The following is a 21,591-nucleotide window of genomic DNA, read 5'->3' on the forward strand; positions in this document are numbered from 1 at the left end:
CTGATATGTTCATAGTACCATAATAAGTAGAGTATTTAGTGGAAATTTGTTGGTTTACATTATATACAGTTTTGGTGACCTAGGAGAATCTTATTGTCCTGTAGAGATATTCTTTCTACAGTGTTCTGAGGGGGGAAAAAGTCACTATCTTAAATTTATTTATGTATAATTTTTAAGTAAATGAAATTTTTCTTTTAATGTGACAAAATTTAAATCCAGTAGGTGATTTTTTTTTAGTCCTAATTTATGTTTATTCATTTAGAAATGAATTCATCAAGTGTCTGTGAATTCTTTTTAATCCTTTTTTTTTCCTTTTTGGGATAGTAACTATTCCTTTTTTTGACAAACTCAGTGAACCTAGTTGTTAACTGGTAGAAGGAGGTTTGACTAAGGGAGCTAAATATTAAAGCCATCCATTAATTGGTAGCAAGCTATGATAATTCTGTTGGTTGTAGAAAGCAAATATCAGTGGGGGTTGAAAAAATATTTATGTACAAGGTAGAAAATTCTCCAAATATTGGGCAAATTACCATGGAAATAAAATCAAAGGAGGACCTTCTGACTGGAAGGAAATTAAAGTGTAAGTATTGCTGCTCCTTCCCTTTCCTTTACATCTCTAAGGAATATTTTTGTAAGTGTTCTCTTTTTTTGTGCTGTTGTTTATCACAATTGAAGGCAGCATCCTTTGTGATGCATACTTCTTGCCTAACATAGCCCAATACTTCAAAATCAGATTTCATAGCATGTGCTTCACATTGTGATTATTTGCTCTATTTAAAAACAAACAGAAAATCTGCAGGTGTCCTATAAACATTGATATCCTAATGCCTTAGAATAGACTGTATTATAGCAACATCCTGACTTATAGTAGTTTTGGAATCGTCCTCCTTCCCTTATTTTTATTTTTGGGGTGAGGGTGGGGGTGGAGTGGTACCAGGGATTGAACTCAGGGGCACTCAACCACTGAATCACATCCTTCGCCCTATTTTGTATTTTATTATAGACAGGGTCTCTCTGAGTTTCTTAGAGTCTTTCCATTGCTGAGACTGGTTTTGAACTCCCAATCCTCCTGCCTCAGCCTACCGAGCCACTGGGATTACAAACGTGCACCACCTTGCCTGGCTCTTTCCTTCCTTCTTCTTCTTTTTTTTTTTTTTTTTTTACATTTTCTTTCTTCTTGATGTCCAGAAACTGCTACAGGGTTTGTGCTGGTCTCTTGAAACATTTCACTCCAAATTTCCTTCAATTTGGCCTTCTTTATTGGAATTTAATCCTCACCCATCTGCTGATAATGCTTAAACCTCTGTTTCTGCTCTGATCTCATCTGGAGTTCTATATGCATATTTAAATGGCTATACTCAAATTTGGTGTGTATGGCAATAGAAACATCTCTATCCTCTCTGTATCAGGGTCCATTAGATAAGTAGATAGTAGGAGGAGCCAAGTAGATGTGTTTTTTTCAGAAAGAGGCATTTATTGTAAGGATTCAAAAGTATGTTTCACAGAGATCAGTAGCTAGTCTTTAGGAAAAGACTGAAAACAAAATTAGAAAGTTGCAAGGTCTCCCTCAACCACCACCTCTTTCTGATTCCCTCTTTCCATCTTTGCCTCCTTCTCTCTGCATTTTCTTGTTTTTTTTTTTTTTTCCTCCTTTGACTATTATATTCTGCTTCTCAATCTACAGGGAAGAAAATGACTACTGCACAGATCAAGTTAACATTACATATTCAGAGACTAACTTGCAGTCTCCAATCCCCAGTTCTTGGGTTTCAGGAATGGCCTCATATCATAGTTGAGAGCTGGGCTAGGCTTCTGGCTCAGGTTCCTGCATACATCTAGTCTACTATTGGCCTCTCTTGGACCCTATAGTCCAAGTCATAATGAGCACAGTTGGTATTAACTCCTGCCACCCTAAGACCTTGCTATGTTCTGATACTTTATAGCTGCCCCTCCTCCACTGCCTACTGGGAAATGGTAAATTTTAATCTGTCCATTCAGTGAACATTTATTGAGTCCTGCTTTGTTCCAAGCTTATAGAATGCATACTTGCCCAATAATTCAGCATCTGGTGAGGAAGCCATCTGGAATCTAAACAAGCAACTGAAATACACCAGTTACAAATGTGGTGAGTGCTGTAGAGAAGCTGGAATAGAAAACAGTGCAAATACTTGAGGAAGGCCTCTCTGAGAAGGTGGAAATTCAAGCTAGTACCTAGAAGATGAGATAGAGGTAGGAGGAAGGATTTGTTTGTTTTCTAGAGGGAAAAATAAAAGAAAATCTAATTTATGCACAAGGGGAGGATGACATAGAAGAAAGTGGAGGTGAGAATAAAACTTGTAGGTTAGGAGTTTAATTGTAATTGGAAGTGTAGCCATAGAAGAGAAAAAAAAAATCTTTGGAGTACTGACCATATAATCCATTAAAGAGTGCCATTTAGCCTTTAATTTATGCCAGACCCCATTCTAATATACTGAGAAGGATGAAAAAATAAGTCAAATATGTAATCCTACCCTTATTTTGATTATAACCTAGTGTGTTGAGAAAGGCTGATTATAAAGGTAAAAGTCTCAGGAAGAAGGATGGGGGGCCCAAGCTTCATATCCCTGTGACCTCAGGGCTAGGTTCAGGCAAATTTCAGAGCCTGAGAGCCAAGGTGGTTTATTAAAAACCCATAAGGGATGTTTGAGAAACTGTCATGTAACAGAGGGCACTGTCATATAGCACAACACTTGATCTCTGTATGCCAAACCTCTAAGCTGTCTTCAAATGTTTACTTAATTTGATCCTCTGAGTAATCTGTGAGGTAGGAATTACTTTTATCCCCATTAAACAGATGAGGAAACTGAGGCATAGAAATGTAAAATAACTTGCTGAAGGCCTTACATCCTGTAAGAGTGAACTGAGTATTTCAGTACAAAGCAGTGGGGAGCCATAGTCTGCTCTGAACCACCATGCTGCAAGGTCACCTTGGTGTCCATTATGATGGACAGAGAAAACGTCTGCTAGACACAGGGCTGCCCACATGGCCACTAGAACGCTATAACTTAAAACATTTTTTAATGGATACTATTGGATGTGTTGAAATGACAGTGAAAGCAGATATACAAGTGAAAATATTGTCCATACGGGTTTAGGATCTTGACAGTCCTTCTGTTTTTATGCACTGACTTTTTTGGGGGAGGAGGGGTAACCAATTTTGGATCAGTAAAACTTGATCCAGAATTGCTTATCAGGATGTTAAGTGTTCTAAGCTCTCTTTTCTTTCTCTTATGTATCATAGGTTGAATATCTCTTACCCAAAATGCTTGAGATCAGAATTTAGATTTTATATGCATTTTTAAATTGGGAAATATTTTTATACACTTTACCAATTTAGCATTCCTAATCTAAAAATCCTAAACCCAAAGGGTCTCAAAACCTGGGACTTTTTTTCTTTTTCTTTGGTGCATTATATTTGTACACAGTACTTACATATTGTTACATGTTAGTACATGCACACAAGATAACTATAATTTTTTGAGTGCCACGATCTTCAGGGAATAGCTTAGAACCAAAATAAATTGTATCAAAACTCATATTAATAAAATAAACAATAGAAAATATAAACTATTTACTAAAAAAACATTTTATGCAATGACCAGATAGAGTTTACGGTGTTTTTATACCTCTACTTGGAGGGAAGAGATAGTATCGTAACTTTTAGGAATGCTTCACTCCTACATGTCTCGACATCTTTTTTGATCATGTTCAAACTGATTCCAATGGCTAAGTATAAGTTAAATTCTATTCTAATTATCATAAAGTTAACTTTAGGAAGCAAATGTTTTTTTTTTTTAATTGGAACTTGAATTAAATAATCGAACCTTCAGTTTCTGGTATTTCTGTAACATCAGGAAGCAGCGACTCTGTTTCTTGTCCAATGCAAAAAAGATGCAAAAGCATCCCTTGCCAACATTCCTCCTTATGGTGCTGCCCTCCCTCCTTGTTTGTGTTGTAGCTGTAGACTCCCTCTAACAATTTAACTATATCCCTGAAGTAGCATAAATTCCATGAATAGCATAATATAGTTAAAGGAACATTCTGCATCAGAAGCTATTTATCTGGGCATATCCATCAGGATCTGCTCAGGGTGGAGAAGTGACATAGCGATTTAAGGAGAAAATTTCACATAAAGGATTGTGAACTATCACAAAGAATTTTCATATGAAGAAAGTGCTAGTAAGAAGTAAAGAACTCTAAAGAATATAGGAATAGCAGATTTAAAAAAACAAGTTCTAGTCCTAGAACTGAGATAACCTGACCAAGGAAGAGACCCCGGCTCCCCCCACCCAAGGCTAAGCTCCTGACGTTGCTGAAGAAGGTACAGATATTGTTACTAGATGGCAGAGAAGCTGCCATGGTGGGGCGTTGGTGGAACTTTCCAGGAATATGCCCTCTAAGGTGCCAGCTAGAGCGGTTTACAGAAAGTTGTCTTATTAGAAACACTGATAAGTTTACAGAACTGCCCAAAGAATGTGACAAAGGAAGCTACTTGGTGCTTGGGAAGCTCTGTTGCAAGAGAGAACACCAAACCAAGAAGGAAAACCCCTTTCCTCTGCTAGACCTTTCCATCAATCTCTATTCATAAAGGTTCACATTGCACTAGCCACTAAAGGAAAAATATCCATGGAATTCATATCAACTTTCCCAGAGCAGGTAATAAAGGGTGAATTTGGAACTAATTTGGGGACAATAAAATGATAACTAGCACACATGGGAATCTCTAACCATTATCAGAATTTGACTAAGGGCTTTCAAAAGCTATTGTGTTGGACTTATTGCAAAATCAAAGTACTGTTTTGAATATGTTGTTTTTTAAATTTGTCTCTATAACTTTTAAAGAAATTGACTCTAATACTCATTATGTCACATTTGTGCTTAAATTGGTTCTTTGAAACAAAATAATATCCATAATATTTCAAATATTTTATAATTAATCATAATAGAAACTGTTATTCACAAAGTCGAATGTTTAATATTTTGTTAGAATGAGAGATTTTTACTTATTAGTGAAAATAGCATGTTTTTTTGTTTTAAATATTGTAGCAAATTAGTTTTTATATATGTTTCCTGCTCCTGTACTATTATTAGATTTTAAGGGAGCTCCAAGTACTCCTGGTCTGAATCATTCTTATTTACAAAACATTGTTAACATTTGTCATTGTAAATAGCAGAGTAGATGTTGGAGTAGATTAGTTATCTGTGTGTGAATACAAGTTTCTAGGTGAGCTATTGTCATTACTGAAAAATGCAAGAATTATAAGAAATAGTTGTACTTGTGTAAGATAGTATAAAATAAACCATATCAATACATAAATGTGCCTTATACGTATATAGTATAAGGCACATGAGCCATGTGTTAAAGTGCATTAAATTATTTTTCAACAATCCTCAAAAGTTGGGCATGGTGGTGCACTTCTATATAGTCTCAGCCACAAGGGAGGCTAAGGCAGGAGGGTTGCTTGAGCTTTAGGAGTCTGTGTCCACCAGCCAGAGCAGCATAGCAAGACCCTGTCAAAAAAAAATAAAATCTTGAAATATTTTTAAAACATCATATTTTGATGAACTGCAGAAAACCTATGAGAAGAAAATATCTGACCCTGTGTTCCAACTGAGACTTCTTAGAAAGATGGTGAATTTTACAGGTGAAACAGTTAAAAGTTCTTGAATGCAATAATTTTAAAGGAAGCTGTGGTAACCAGTATCTTTGGTTTGAGGAAGTTTTCTCATTCTTGAAAGAAAGGATTTTCTTGATGTTGCCAGCTTCCTTTTTTGAAAATATCAATCTTGATGTAAAATGAAAGCTTAAGAGAACGTCTATAAGTTTTATATTTTAAAGATGTTGATTTATGAATATAGAAAAATTATAAGAGAAAATATTGTTATAAGAGAGTCAAGACTAAAATTCTGTCTGCAAAATTAGTATAGAGCTATTACTGGTTCAGAATCCAACATACCAACTAATGGTAGTTTAGTTTCTGCAAAGGAAGAATTTGAAAGAAAGAAGGAGAAATAAGGAAGAATTGGGATTTCTAATCTTCAAAACTATCTACCTATCTGAAGCCATCATGGTTTATAGTACATATTACTATTTTCTTATTGTAATTTTTTAGTTAATATTCTCTTATTACCATCAATAACAATTAATAATCTTTCTCCTTAAATAACATAGCTTTCTTTCTCAGCAGTAGAAAAGGAGTATATGAAATCTATATTTAGGTATTATTTATCAAGTTTATTTCCCTTAGCATTTTTATTCATTTGGAGGAAAATGTGTTATAGTACTAATAAGGCAAATGAACTCATGAGATAGAGGTCATGATTATTTCATTGATTGAGTTTTTCCTGAGAGCATGGTATCATATTTTGTAAAAATACAACTATCTGTTAATTATTTTCTGACACTTTTGCTCTATTTTATGCTTGTCCTTTTAAATATTGTAGCAAATTAGTTTCCATGTTTCCCACCCCTGCACTACCATCAGATTTTAAAGGAGCTGGGACTTTCCAGCACCTTTTTAACTCTCATTTGGACTTGCCAGCACCCCTTCTGGAACTGGAAGAATACCAGAGGGCGAGGGATTTATTTTCCCTTCTAAAAATATAAAAAATAAAACCTAACAGATATAATAACAACATTCCAACAATAAAAACTGCAATGACCAAAGCGATGAGGCATTTTCAGGCACTTTGGAAAGACATGAGACAGGAAAAAGAACAAAACATCTGTATTCCTATTTATCCTAATCATTCAAATTATATATTACCAACAGAAACACTGTCAACCTGGTGTCCAAGCCGACTACTATTGACTCTGTTATTTGTGATTTGGAACACTAGGGGACAGCACCAAAATATTCCATCGCTCTTTGTTATTGATCACTTGCATACTGTATAATAAATAAGAGATTTCACTGTTAAAGACTATTGAATGTCTTGTTGACTTCAGCAGTTGTAAAAGCATACAAAGGAAGACAAGCTTTTCAAGTCTTTAATTTCACTTTGGGAGTGGGTGATTTGAATAATTTAGAAAAATCTCCCAGGCTGGTTTGTTTTGGCTTGCAAGAAGATAATCAGACATGATAACTTAAAGAATTGCGATTCTTCGGTTAAGAGTGTTTTGTGTTCTGTCTTTTTATTCTACGAGGATAAATATTTTGCTTAGATTTTTATTCCTACTCTTGTTTTCCAGGCACTTTGGAAAGACATGAGACAGGAGAAAGAGCGAGAATTATTCTTAATTGTTGTGATGATTTGCAGCTTCTAAAGCCTGAACCTGCACTTTCAGTTGCCTCAGAGACACATAAGCACAAAAGTATAGAACAGAGATCCTCCAGCTCCCACCAGCTTGGGCCAATACCTTGCCCTGGTCTGCAGGTGGAGTCTTCATGTAAGGTAAGTTCAAATCAAGTTGCTGCTCACCAAGAACATTATCAACTTGAGTAAGAAGTAATATGCATTCATAAATACATGGTGGCACTTAAGCCACAAAAATAGGAACTAAGAGATGATTGAATCTAAATAGGAACTAAGAGATGATTGAATCTGCCAAGTGATCTTGGGTGAATTAGGACAGTTTTTGAGTGAATATTATCCTTGCTATGGCATTATCTTTGACACAATAGGTTTCTGGCTTATCAAAATTTAAATCAAATTCTACATGGTTTTCAAAGAGGAGGAAAAGTTACATTCTGCAGTGTGTGTCCAAAATTAATTTTCAATTGAGCTTATTTGACCTCTTTTAAACATATATTTGCAAATAAACAAGAAGTTATCAACTAAATCATTGCATGGACAATGCTTTTGATATACTCAGCATCTATGGGATTCCCACCTCTTTAGGATTCCAAGCCTTAGTTAATAAACAATGATAGAATTTGTATTTACTCTCATAAATCAGAAATTTATACTATCTTGATTGTTTTTTCACTTTTCAACATGATATTGTCATTTTATTTAAGAGATTGTTTCCATCTTTTCTTCTTTACTTTATTGAGTTATCTCCTCAGCATGTTTTAACTATGCCATTTATATGCACATATCTAATGTATCTTTTCATTTAAACATATTTTCATAATGTCATCTAATATATTTAAATTTTATTTGTTAATGGCTGCATCATGCTTTATTGTTTTCTTATGGCTTAATGTATTTTTTTTATGTTTCATCTATTAACCTTAGTTTTTTTCATTAAAATTATTTAAAGGACATGTTGGAAACAGGATTTCTAAGTCAAGATTTAGCTGATGAATGACATATTAGTATTTTCCATTATTTTAATGGTATTCAAATACCATTAATAACAACTTTGAGTAAGACCATCTTTTATCTCATGTGTACATATATAGTTAGTGGTAAAGGATGTGTTATCATCAAGAAAGGCCAAGTGGCTGTCCAAGCCATGTCTCAGAGCAGCAGAGCTAGTAACAGGGTGCTAGCACATAATCTTCACACTTTTAGATTTAGAGACCTGATTTAGATTTTATCAGAGTTCATAATTTGTCAACTGAGTCAGAATTTAAGAACTGAGTAACATAACCAAACACCTAAAAATGAATATATAAACAAGAAAAACACTCATTTTACAGTTGCCAATATAACTGGAATTCTGTCCATCCTCTAACACAGAGACTGGAACAGCACCAATTATAATAAAGGCCCTTTGATGAACATGAAGTCAGAGCCATAGGGTTCACTGAGCTCTGAGTCAAATACAGTCAACTGTTTCGGCCCATCACGTTACTATATTCCTTGGTCAAGACTGATATACAATGAAAAATTTCCAACGATTGTATTTCTCTTCTTACTATTTTATTTAGACTAACCTATTTTGTTTATACCTTCTTCCTTCAGATGCTAAGTTCAGTGCTTATGTAACATTTTTTTCCCCTTTTCTTATTTAATCATTTATTTTAGGTTGTCAGAATCTGTTTTTTTTTTTTATTATTTCTAACTTAAAAGGAGTTATTTTTAAAGGAAAATTGCATCGGTACAATGAAACTTTTAACATTCACAACTGAACATAAGGTGGGAAATTGAATCACACATATAAGGTTGGGGTAAATAAAGTGCAGCCAGTGAGGGCAGCTGAAGGACACCCATTCTTGTCCTGAGGCTGCCTTGTTGCTCTCAGTAGACTGTGTGTCAGTGCGAAGGCTGCAGGAATGGTTGGGGAGAGCTGAATGTCTCTTGACCTGTGTGTTTCAGATGCTTAAGATCTGTGGGAGGAAATCTCATTCAAGTGCCAATTTTACTAGTTTAATTCCCAGAAGGTAAACTGATTGCTATTTCTTTCAGTTTCTTGGAGAACCTCAGAGCTACCCTTTAGGTAGAAATAACAGTATATATAAATTTCATTTTTTAAATGTAATTTGTAACTTTCTTATCTTTCTTGACTTCAGAAAGCAATAAAATGCCAGAGTCATTGTCTTCTACTCATAGGCTGATTTCAACTTTATTTTCTAACTGATGCCCATTACCTTAGATGACTACAGTTTCCAACCTTCATTCTTTATAATTGGAGAGGAACTGAATTCAACAGGACTATCACCTCCTTTGTTCTACATACTATACTTCTGTTGTTACTGTGTGTAATGTTAACTACAGATATTTTTATTTGTTTTCTAAGTTTTATCTTTTCCAGTGATGTACTAGGTATCTTCGTTACCTATCATTAATTTGTTCTTTTAACATTTCATCTTCTTAGAGTTAAGACTGTTTAGATTGTTTTATCTTAATCTTCTTTAATTTACAACTTTGATAAGTATGAAATTCAAAGGTGCTTTTAAGTGCCCCGTTCTCCTTGTTATTCACATAGCAAAATGTTTGCATCATTTTCAGAAGAAAAAAATCAACTTCCAAAAAGAGATTTAAATCACGCTCATTTTATAGGTGGAAATATAGTAAGCCCATGAAATTCTGGTTGTCTAAGCTTACTTTATATTTCAGGATTTGTGAGTGTGTGTGTGTGTGTGTTTGTGTGTTATAGTGAGATACAAGTAAAATACTCTAACAATAGGGTGAACTAATGAAACAAAAGAATAGCATGTCAAACACGTGAGTGAACGATTTTTGTTTGGCAACATTAGGACATTTCGAGAATGTCATATTCAGTTTTTCTTCCTTCATTTAAAGAGTGCTTAAGATTTGGGGAGAGGTTTAAAAGAAAACAGTAAATACAATAAAAATTAAAAAAAAAAAACACTTTGAAAATGGGTCCAATCTGAAATGTTAGAGAAGTTGAATTTGTGCAGCTAGACAAAGAAAAATCTTTGAGATAGGAGAGGATGGTCAGAGTCTTAAAGGATTTAATGGAATACAATATCATATTAGTGATGGGAAGCTTCTTTTCTTAGATACTGCTGAGGATAAAACAAGATATAACCTGTATAAATTGCAGTGGGAGGAATTTAACTTCAAAGTAGGGAATAAACATCCTTGTTAATATCATTTCTACATGGCAGAAATTTTTGTAGCTTTCTTGTATTTCAAGGAGAAAAGGCCTTTTTGTCTGGGATTGGTTGGTTTTAAATTCCTAAATTCTGCATTTTTTTTTTTTTTTTTTTTTTTTTTTGCCTGAAAAGTGAGTAAAAGGAAAAGAAGGATTATGTTAACTGCCACATTTTAGGCCCATTGTAATGTCCTGGGAATGCCTTCTGCTGAGCTGACTTTATCTCTAGAGTGGGTCTCAGCTCCCCTGGTTGCTTATTTAGAGCTTTGCCTAATGTGGTGGCCATTAAGCACATGTGGCTGTTGAGCACTTGAACTATGGCCAGCCAGCACCACATGTTAAAATGGTTATATTTATCATATGTAAGGTTAAATAAAACATATTTTTAAAGTCAATTTCACCCATTTCCTTTTTTTTAATATGTCAATTTAAAATTACAAACCTGACTTGTGATTTGCTTTTTATTTGTATTGAACCCTGGTGAACAAGATCAGGTTTAAGTAGTTTTTGTAGAGAACCAAATAGTAAATATTTTAGGCTTTGCAGGCCAGATCTTTGCTGTGGTACCTACATAAGTCTGCTATTGGAGCACAACAGCAGCAATAGACAACTCTTCAAGTGTGGTTGTATTCCACTAAAACTCCACTTACAAAACAGGCAGTGGACCAGAGTTCTTGCACTGGCTCTAGGTTGCCAGCTCATGGTCTGTCCTGTCCTGTCTGGACTGGGGATCATAGTCAAAAAGAGTCAGTGCTTCCTATTTCCCCTTCATATCTAAAGTTTTAATATAGCAATTCATCCTAATCTTATGTACCAGGTGGAGTGTAACCCAAAAGACCCTATATCAAGTCTATTCTCTTACAGAAACTAGGAACTCATATCTATTTGAAAACCATCCTTTGTGAAAAACATATGTACAAATTATGGCTCCCAATCCAAATGAATTTTTTTTGTGTGTGTGTATTTAGATTGCTTTTATTTTTTTTTTATTTTTTTTTAATTATTTTATTGTTGGTTGTTCAAAACATTACATAGTACTTATTATACCATATTTCACAGATTGATTCAAGTGGGTTATGAACTCCCATTTTTACCCCGTATACAGATTGCTGTGTCACATCAAACCAAATGAATTTTTTTAAATGGAATTTTCTTTAAATAATGCACTTATATATTCACCTTTTTTAAACTGAAAAACTGATTATAATTAAAGAATACATTTGCATTTATTTCCATTCTGGCTGAGCTTTCTAGAAATATGACTGTATTTTTTTAAGATTTATCTGACCTTAGGTTGATGTGTTTGGTGCCATCTGCAGAAAAATCTTATTAGAACTTTATACTATGACCTCTTGTAAGACACAGATGGTGCCTTGTTAGAACACCAAAAACTGGATCCCACTATTACCTATACCTTATCAGAATGAAAAGTTAGTTCTTTCATATTTTATGACACCCAAAATAACCAAATGAACAGGTAAAATTCCCAAGTAATTATATTTGAACATTTTACCTGTAAATTTACATGTAAATATTAAATGGTAATTCATAATGGCAATGTTACAACTTGCGGCTTAACTTACTTTTTATTTAATTATATTATCAAATTGTATCACTTCAAAAAATAACAGTATCTACTTGAAAACAATTGTATTTTGTAAGCATAAATCTTCCATGTTGAATGACACTTCTCACTTATTTGACAGGTAATTAATTTGGGTCCTGTTCTTTTTGATGTTTAATAAACAATGTATGGTTATTTTTCTAATGTGGAAAATATCTTGCATTGATTTTATACAATTTGGAAGAAAATAGACTTCCTATTAAACATGAGAGCACTCAATGAAAATACAATGATTTCTTTCTGTAAGCATTAGATTAAAATTAAGTACTCTGATTTAATGAATCCCAGCTTAAAACTTTAGTGCTTAAATGGTAACACCCTTTGTAGTAACACAGGGTAGGCAAATACAGAATAGGGGAGAAGTCTACAAGGCAGTTTCCTTTATGACTATATGTGAAATGATGCAAATTTTTGGCAATGTGTAGCCATTTCTCATAAGCATTTTATAAATAACTTTAACTGCTCTATAATACATAACAAGTTTAAAAAATAACTTCTTTATAAAGAATGTCCCTTTTCTCTGTGGCCCAAGTTGAAAAAAAAAATTTTTTTTTAAGTGACCTCAGTCATGAGGAAAACTATGACAAGCAGATTACAGCTTTGTTTCAAAGCAACTGAGGCGGTCTTAGTCACTGGGACAAGTAGGAAACACACCATGAAGTAACTCCAGCTGTCTGCCTCACAAACAGAAGCCACTCCAAATTTCCTCACAGGACTTCAAAGGCTGGCTTGTATCTAAACATTTGCTGGCCATGTAAATCAGAGGCACAAAAGGAGAATGCTTCTATTTCATGGTGCACGGCTGATGTGAGTTCCGCATTGTGCTGCACGTGCTGGTGGGGAGTGCCAGCAACAGAAGGACACTGTTCTGACTCGTGTGACAAATGTAGTTAACACCAGATCCATATTAATGTTGTCAAGTTCCCTTGATGTATTTAAACAGATTTTAATTATTTTCAGCGTCCAAAGGCCTGAAATATATAGCCTAATAGTTCTTCAAAGAAAGCTTATTTAATGTGTGAATGTAAAACCTCTCATAAAAATGAAACTTTTATATTGGCCTTAGTCATTGACATAGGTTATTCATCAAGTCAGCAATTTGTGTGGCAAAGTGCCATTTGAATAGTGTATTGTTAGGATACTTATGGTCCACTTGACAAGGGCTCTTGCTGTAAATAGTGCAATTTGACTCCAGCTGTTAAAGAGTGGCTTTGACAGCAGCCACATAGAATGGAGATGCCTTACTGCACTGCTGAAAAATCAATATTGGGTTCTTGTTCATAGTAACCTGTTCTTTTCCCTTCTGTAGATTTATAAACGACCATCAACGGTTTATAAGTGGAAGTTTAAATATTGTTTTAAATGCAATTCACTGGAGTTTCAAATTAAGACCCATGATAATGGTACGAATGTGGAGTTTTAGGATATGATTTTCAAACCCTGGTTCATGTTTAGTCACAATGACAGCTAAGTTGAATTTGGATTCTCTTACTCAGTAGAATAGAATTAGTATAAAACACAGACTCAAAATCCTGTGCCTATTATACATGTGAGCCCAGTTATTTCTTCTTTGTGATTTTTCTTATCAGTTTGTCTTCTGCGTCCCTCCCATCTTCTCTGTGTTTACCTTTTTGTATAGATGGCAGAGTCCTTTGTGACTGTGCCCATGGCAACACCCACAGATGTTGACAACCAGTGTTGTCTCCAGTGTTGTTTTCCTAAAGCAGTCTTGCTGGTTTTGAAGTTTTCTAGCAGTTTTCAGCACTACAAGGTTGCTATGATACCTGACTGGTGGTAATAGATATTGAATCTGTTAATTACAATAACTATACACAAGGGCTCTTTTTTGATTGGGTTTTTCTACTGTTGCTAGACGTTATGTTTAAAGTACAGAAGAGGAAATGAAATTATATTCTCAAGATGAGAAAAAAAAATATTTCAAGGAAAGTCTTGAACCCTATGAAAAAATTCAAGTTATAAAAACCTTTTAGCCGACTATTGATTTCCTAGGATTACAGACATAATTTATTTAAATTAGCTCTAGTTTTGACTGAATTTGATTTTGAATTTTTACTGTTGTTTACCTGAGCTGTTGGAAATCTTCGTCAAATGTTGCTGAGCAGAATTTGAAACAGCTGTCATTGTTAACATGGAAAATGCCTTTTTCAGTGAGACAGTTAAAATAACTGTCTTCCCATTACTAACCAACTCTGCATTTATTGAATTTGTGGCTGAGATAGCAACTGAAAATTCATAAAGCTGATAATATAATTGTGAAGGAAGACCTTTAAAGCTGATTCAAGGTCGATGTTATTGTTTTTATAATTGCTGATAGGCAATCCTGATTTCTACCAGAGAAAGGGTTTGCTGGCTCTGGCTTTAGCTGATTTCAAAAATGTTATCTCTTCTGTTAATTCTAAAATAAGATTTTTCAACTGAATGTATGTTTATATCATTTCTTTAGTGCTAAATTTAGCCAAGATCCACCTCAGTTCCCCTCCCCCAAAATATTTCATCATCCCTGTTAGAGACATGGAGATCTAAGATTACAAATCTCCTTTTGAATTAAATTCTGTTTTCGATCATCCATTTACTTGACTGCAAATCTCACTTAGAAACATGGGGAAAAGTTAAGCATATCAAGCATTTTAATTTTGCATTTAGCTTAATCTAGGGAAAGTTACAGCATGAGTATAATTTATTAAAGCATGTCTTTAAATTTGCCTTTAGATTTTTATTTTATAAATATTATGAAAATATGAATCCTGTAATCATGTTCATACCACATTACCAACTCATAATCAGTTAGAGATTTTTTCTTTCCCTTCTTTCTTCTTTCCATTCTTTTTCTTTTTAAAAAATATGTGACTTTCAAAATTTGTTACATCTCATAGGACCCAAAAGATGGATTATTTAACCTGCTTAAATGGGTCTGAATATGCTGAGGCAAAAATTCACTGCAGTGGGTCTGAGTGTTCTATTATTGAATAACTCTGGTTTTGACTACAAGGTGTTGATAAATGTTTCACCTTTTAAGAAACAGAATGTTCTTGAAAATCAGATCATTATCTTACCTTAAGAATAGGGTATGTTTTTATCTATTTTATGAATATCACATGGGATGATATTTTCAGGAATAAAAAGTGAAGTTTGTAGAAATTCAATGTTGAGTTAACTCAGAGTTAGCTGCTTATAACAGGAAAGAAAAAGAGGAGAATAAAATCTTTCTTCTTGAAAGCTGGTAATATCACTTATTGACTGAGTGTACCATCTGGACTCATTTAAAGAAATCCCAACAGGAGCACTACTTCTGTACCAATGACTTATGTTGGAACTGGCCTTGAGAGAGCAGAAAATGCAAAAAAGTTACAGGAAGCAATTCTTAAAAAAAAAAAAAAAGCATTTATTCTCATGGAATATTTCACTTGTACTATTAAAAACAAAATGTATTAAGACCCTAGCTTTATTTATTAGAACTAAGGGCATGAATATATATATATTATTAGAAAATATATCCAGCCAACATTGCTGTCCATTTTTCTGAATTGGATTTTAAATAGTGATATCCCGAAAGTGCCACCAGTTCTCTGCATCCCAAAATGACAATCACTATTTAATAATTGTCTTTACTCTCGTTAACTACTCTGAAAACAGCTGTTTTCATCTTAAAATAATCTTGTGTAAACCTTTTGGTCCAAGTATGATTGTTCCTGCTAGACATAAAAATTATCGTAGTAGGCTGCTGAAAGCAGTAGGGACTTTCTTATGCATGTATTTAATTCTGTGCACAAACAGGACTAAAAACTATAGTTGTGTTTTGTCTTCAGATATTGTCTTAGACCAGATGTTTTTTAGAAAGCCATTATGAAAACACAAAATACAAAGTCCTGCTCACAGTCACTATTTTCTTCCTAGCTCCCACTAGAGGTCTCTTGTCATTATATAAAATTTGACTTTCTTCATCTTCTCTCTGGTAGCAAATGTGTTTTCCTTTTTCTTATCTCTATAGCTAATCCTTGTTTTACAACGACATGGCATCAATGGTGTGATTGTATGGTAGAATTCGGAAAGAATAACATGGGTCCTGTCTCTTCCAATAATTACCATGAGGCTTAAATGAGGATATCATTTGATATCTGATATGACTCCCCAAATCTAAGAGGTTACCTAAGTCTAGAATTTTCACAAAGATTTTTATCATGTGATTGTCTAACATTTTTAATCATCAACACCTAGCTTTTATTCAACCCTGTCAATTACAATTCAAATCAATTTGTAAATAAGAAATTGTCTGTCTTTAAGGTTTTATAAACATGTTTGATGTTCACTTATGCTAATTATCAGGTTAAATAATCTTTAGACCATGATTTTTCCTTGATTTTTGGTGTTATCAAGGATGGAATTAATGTGATAGCAGCAGAAAACTATAAGTTGTGAGTATATCTTTTGATGATTCCATTAATCATAACCAAATATGCCCTAAAATATACACCTGACTTAAATGATCTACCCTTCTGTCTTAGTAAAGATAGAAGCTGGAATAAGATACAGAATATTCAATGAGTTGTACCATGAGCAAGCTTCTGGATGATACACAGCACTTAACACAATGGCTTGCTTCACTATTCTTGTGAACCTATGGCAAAAGTCCCAGCTGTGGCCCCAGAGATTGATGTTTTTATGTCTTACCTGATATTTTGTGTCCTCTAATTCTAGGACTGAGTTTTTGTATTGCATTATCATACACTTTGTAACAAGAATAATTGTAAAAATCTTTTTACCCTTCACTAATGAATAAAATCTAAGGATTTGGATCCTTACTATATCTATCTGTAAAAAGGGCATAATAAATGGGTACTTAAATCATTGTCAAATCATGAAGTATAATAGGGCCAAGCAATTTAATCTACTACAGTCTCATTATGTATGAATGATACATCACATCTCTTAAAGCTTTTGTAGCCCTCCTGTGGTTACCTGTCTTCTTGATAAATCATTTAATATGATTGCTTTTAATTCCCATTTTCAGGATATGCTGAATTTCATTCAGAGTAAATATGCAGCACCACATTACAATTAAAAGTTCTAATTGATTTTAACCATCCACTGGTAACTTTTTGTTTACTAACTCTGGCCACGTTGATACATGTCAAAACCTAGAATGTATCCCCCTTGAATATTTCAGAATGGTCATTAAATTACAATTGTTAATCAATACTTTTATGCAACTTTTATTATATCTACTGAAGTAGGAATTACACCTGTACTTTTCTTATTAAGAAAAACTTCTGAACTTTAAATTTGATTTGGACAGTTATCATGAGGTCAGGGTAAGTATCTTGTAAGGATTACACATATCCTTCATCCATGGGAGTATCCAGTCTGTTGAACTTGCATTATGGCTTATGAAATAGCTTTTTCAACTTCCACCAGCATGATCTGCATGGGAAGAAAAGCCTGGAAAATTGAATTTCAATTATTCTTAATCTGAACTGCATTCATCCTTGACATAAAAATCAGAATATAAAGCATATATGAGAGAGAGATTGAATATCCACTGTAGGTTTAGAACCATAACCCAGATATTTAACGCCCAGATACTTGGCTCCATTAAAGAAACTCATATTTCCACTATAGCTAATCTTCTGCCAGCATGTTTTTTCTTGGATTCTTCATCTTCTTGTCTAAGCTTCAGTGTCATTTCCTTGTAAGTAGTAGCCCACTTCCCTGTACTGTCTTTCTCAGCATCCTATTTTTAATATCATTTTTTATCTTTCTGACTGTCTACTACATTATAAATTTGGAGAGGGTGGCAACCTATTCCTCTAGTCTATCATGACATCCATTTCACCTAACACATGTCTGACACATGGCAGACATTCAGAAATATTTGTTGAATACGCTCAAGAACTAATAACTACTAAAGTCTAGACATGAAAAATAGATGGCAAAGTGGAGGATACTTCCTTTTTTGAATTATAAAGAAAAAATAAATAAAAATACTAGAAAATATTATGTATTTATTTTTCCAGTTAATTGCTTTAAGTCCAATTGGGTTTTGTGTGACTTGATTTTATAGAGAGTAGTGCCTTAAAAAAAATAGTCCAATAATAGCAAAAAGGCTATTAAAACACAATAGCTAACTCATCAGTATTTAGATACCATTCTCAATCAATTCAAAAGTTTATAATAAAAAGTTTATTAAATAATGGTAATGAAATTTAGGACAGTCAGCACTTTGGGGAGGAGTGATTCCCCATAAGTAAGGTGGGTACCATGTGAGCTGAAAAAGACTCAGGAAGATTAAAAAGCAATGTAGTTAAGATGGCTTCTTTCACCACCAAAGTTTACAGTATTGCCCCATTTACTTGTCCTTAAATCTTAGACTTTGTTTTTCCAGTAACAAAATTATCTAAAATAAGCACTCAAAAATAGCCTGAGGATTGTATTGTATATCATAAGCCCTCTACTTCCCTAGAATAATTACTTTGCTCAGCCCTCCCCTCAATACAAAACCCCTGAAGCCAGCCAACAATCTAATCAACAGGTTTGTAATAACTTTTAGAAATGTAAGTATAATAAATATGAAGAGGCCTTATTTATGTTTTATTTCCCAAATGCAAAGACTCTGGTACAATTCTTCATCCCTCAAGTAGCAAACACAGATTCCTGCTTTTGTAGATCATTTGAAAATTGCTTCACTCTCTTTCTAGTTAGAGAGTGGAGAAGAGAGGGCTAATTACACTCTAATATATATGACATTAAATACTTTTATATAACTCATTGTAGTGACAAAGGTGGTACTGGATTAGTAGTCCCAGGAGACTCCAAGCCTTATAAGATTTCCTTTTCTTTATTGTCTCTTAATAACCCATTTAGATCCCAGTGATGAGGCTCTTCAATAATTTCTAGTAGGTCAGTGTTCTTCTAGGTGCAGGCTCTGCTGATTTCAGTCTCTACATATCTCTTCCTGCTTAATGTCATGTACAACAGTTGTCCTTATGTACCTAGTCAAATGCCATCTTTATGCACATATTAGTTAACTTGTAAACTGCCTAAGGATTACCTAATTATAAGTATTTACTTTATCTTCTCAAATAGGCTGTAAACTCCTTGTAAATAAAGAATACTATGTATGTTGTGTAACTTTTGTAGAATGCAATGCAAAACAGAGTATTCACTCAACAAATATTCATTGTATACCTACTATGTGCCAGATATTCTTCATGACACTAGGAATCTCAAGATCCCAGTGTTCATGGTCCATAGGTTTCTAGTAAGAAGGAATAGATCATAACTTACATGTGTACACACACACACACACACACACACACACACACACACACACCAGATAGCAATAAAGGCTCTGCAGGGAAGCAGTGTGTTGGAGTGCCTATAAATTTACTGTAGGCTGAAGGGTCATATAATATCAGAGAAGGGGTAGCATTTATACTGTTCGCTTGGCAGAAAGGAGCCAGCCATTATTCAGTGGGAAGAATATTGTATGCAAAGCAAGCAACTACAACAAAAGAACTAAAGTACAAATAAGCTTAATGTGGGCATTGAAGCCAAGAGAGCCAGTGTAACTCAAAAGGGTCAGTGTAACTCAAGGGAGAGAATTAGGAGTTGCTAACTGAAGAAGAAGGCAGGGCCGACCATGCTGGATGTGACAGTCCTAGATAAGGAGCTTGAGTTCCAGGTACTGAGAAGAGTCTTTCTTGGTTTTACCCAAAAGGAGTGATATGCTCTGATTTGTGTTTTGAAAAGATCACTTAGGTTACTATGTAGAAAACTTGAATAGAGGAGAGATGTTATCAGGGAGAGGAGGCCATTGCATAGTTGAAGCAAGAGAAGGAAATTGTTAGGTGATGTTGAGTTTTTGAATATCTTCAGTAAAAGCTATGATATGCTATATGCGACTAATAGACCTAGATTCCAATGGAGTCACCATAGATGGTGACACCAACTCTGTCCACAGAGTGCAGGATGTTGTGTTAGATCATCTTCTGATGTAGAGAATAGTGGGTCTAAAAGCCCAGAATATAAAGGTGAATGGTGAGTATAAGTTTGGAGAGGTGTAGATATGACTGGAGATAGAATGCATAATGAAGAGTAATGTAAAATAATGTATTGAAATTTTGTAGAAAAATAAATATTTGAATCTGGACTTGCACTTATTCTAATTATTGACTCTTGTGCAATGTTTTACAGCAGATTACTAGAGCTAATTCAGTTTAAGGACTGAAACTTTGACGCCTATTAATTAATAACTCACCATTTTCCCTCCACCCAGCCCCTGGTAACCCAATTCCACTCTTTGATTGTGTGAAATTACTTTTAGATATCTCATGTAAGTATCTGTCTTTTTGGACTAGTTTATTTCACTTGGCATAATGTCCTCAAGGTTCATTCATTTTGCACATATTGCAGAATTTCCTACTTTTATAAGCCTGAGTATTATTCCATCACATACGTATAACACATTTCTATCCATTCATCTGACATTGGACATTTAGATTTACACATCCAAGTTATTAAGAATAGTGCTGCATGGAACACAAGAGAGGTAATATCACTTTGAAATCCTGATTTCAATCTTTTGGATAAACACCACATTCTTTTTTTTTTAATTTATTGTTGGTCGTTCAAAACATTACAAAGTTCTTAATATATCATATTTCACAATTTGATTCAAGTGGGTTATGAACTCCCATTTTTACCCCGTATCACATCAGTTACACTTCCATTGATTTACATATTGCCATTCTAGTGTATGATGTATTCTGCTGTCTATCCTATTCTCTACTATCCCCCCTCCCCTCCCCACCCCTCCCTTTTTCTCTCTCTACCCCCTCTACTGTAAATCATTTCTTCCACTTGTATTATTCTTCTCTTACCCCTCCTTTCCTCTTATATGTAATTTTGTATAACCCTGAGGATCACCTTCCATTTCCATGCAATTTCCCTTCTCACTCCCTTTCCCTCCCACCTCTCATCCCTGTTTAATGTTAATCTTCTTCTCAAGCTCTTCGTCCCTACCCTGCCCTTGGTTACTCCCCTTATATCAAAGAAGTCATTTGGCATTTGTTTTTTAAGGATTGGCTAGCTTCGCTTAGCATAATCTGCTCTAATGCCATCCATTTCCCTCCAAATTCTATGATTTTGTCATTTCTTAATGCAGAGTAATACTCCATTGTGTATAAATGCCACATTTTTTTAATCCATTCATCTATTGAAGGGCATCTAGGTTGGTTCCACAATCTTGCTATCGTGAATTGTGCTGCTATGAACATCGATGTAGCAGTGTCCCTGTAGCATGCTCTTATTAGGTCTTTAGGGAATAGACCGAGAAGGGGAATAGCTGGGTCAAATGGTAGTTCCATTCCCAGCTTTCCAAGAAATCTCCATACTCCTTTCCAAATTGGCTGCACCAATTTGCAGTCCCACCAACAATGAACAAGTGTACCCTTTTCCCCGC

General features: G+C 34.4%; 1 protein-coding gene across 2 annotated transcripts in view; it reads left to right on the top strand.

Moving 5' to 3' along the window:
* The window catches only part of WDR72 (WD repeat domain 72), a gene marked incomplete at both ends in the record, with an annotated part of 194,977 nt that overhangs the window by 48,172 nt on the left and 125,214 nt on the right, over nt 1-21,591 (top strand). For both annotated transcript variants that reach the window (XM_081292970.1, XM_081292969.1), the window contains one exon: nt 7,232-7,434. In XM_081292970.1, the coding sequence (XP_081149096.1) occupies nt 7,232-7,434 (203 nt within the window). The remainder of the gene's footprint in view (nt 1-7,231; nt 7,435-21,591) is intronic.

Source organism: Spermophilus citellus (genome assembly GCF_964194105.1).
Source record: "Spermophilus citellus genome assembly, chromosome: 4".
Lineage (NCBI taxonomy): Eukaryota > Metazoa > Chordata > Mammalia > Rodentia > Sciuridae > Spermophilus > Spermophilus citellus.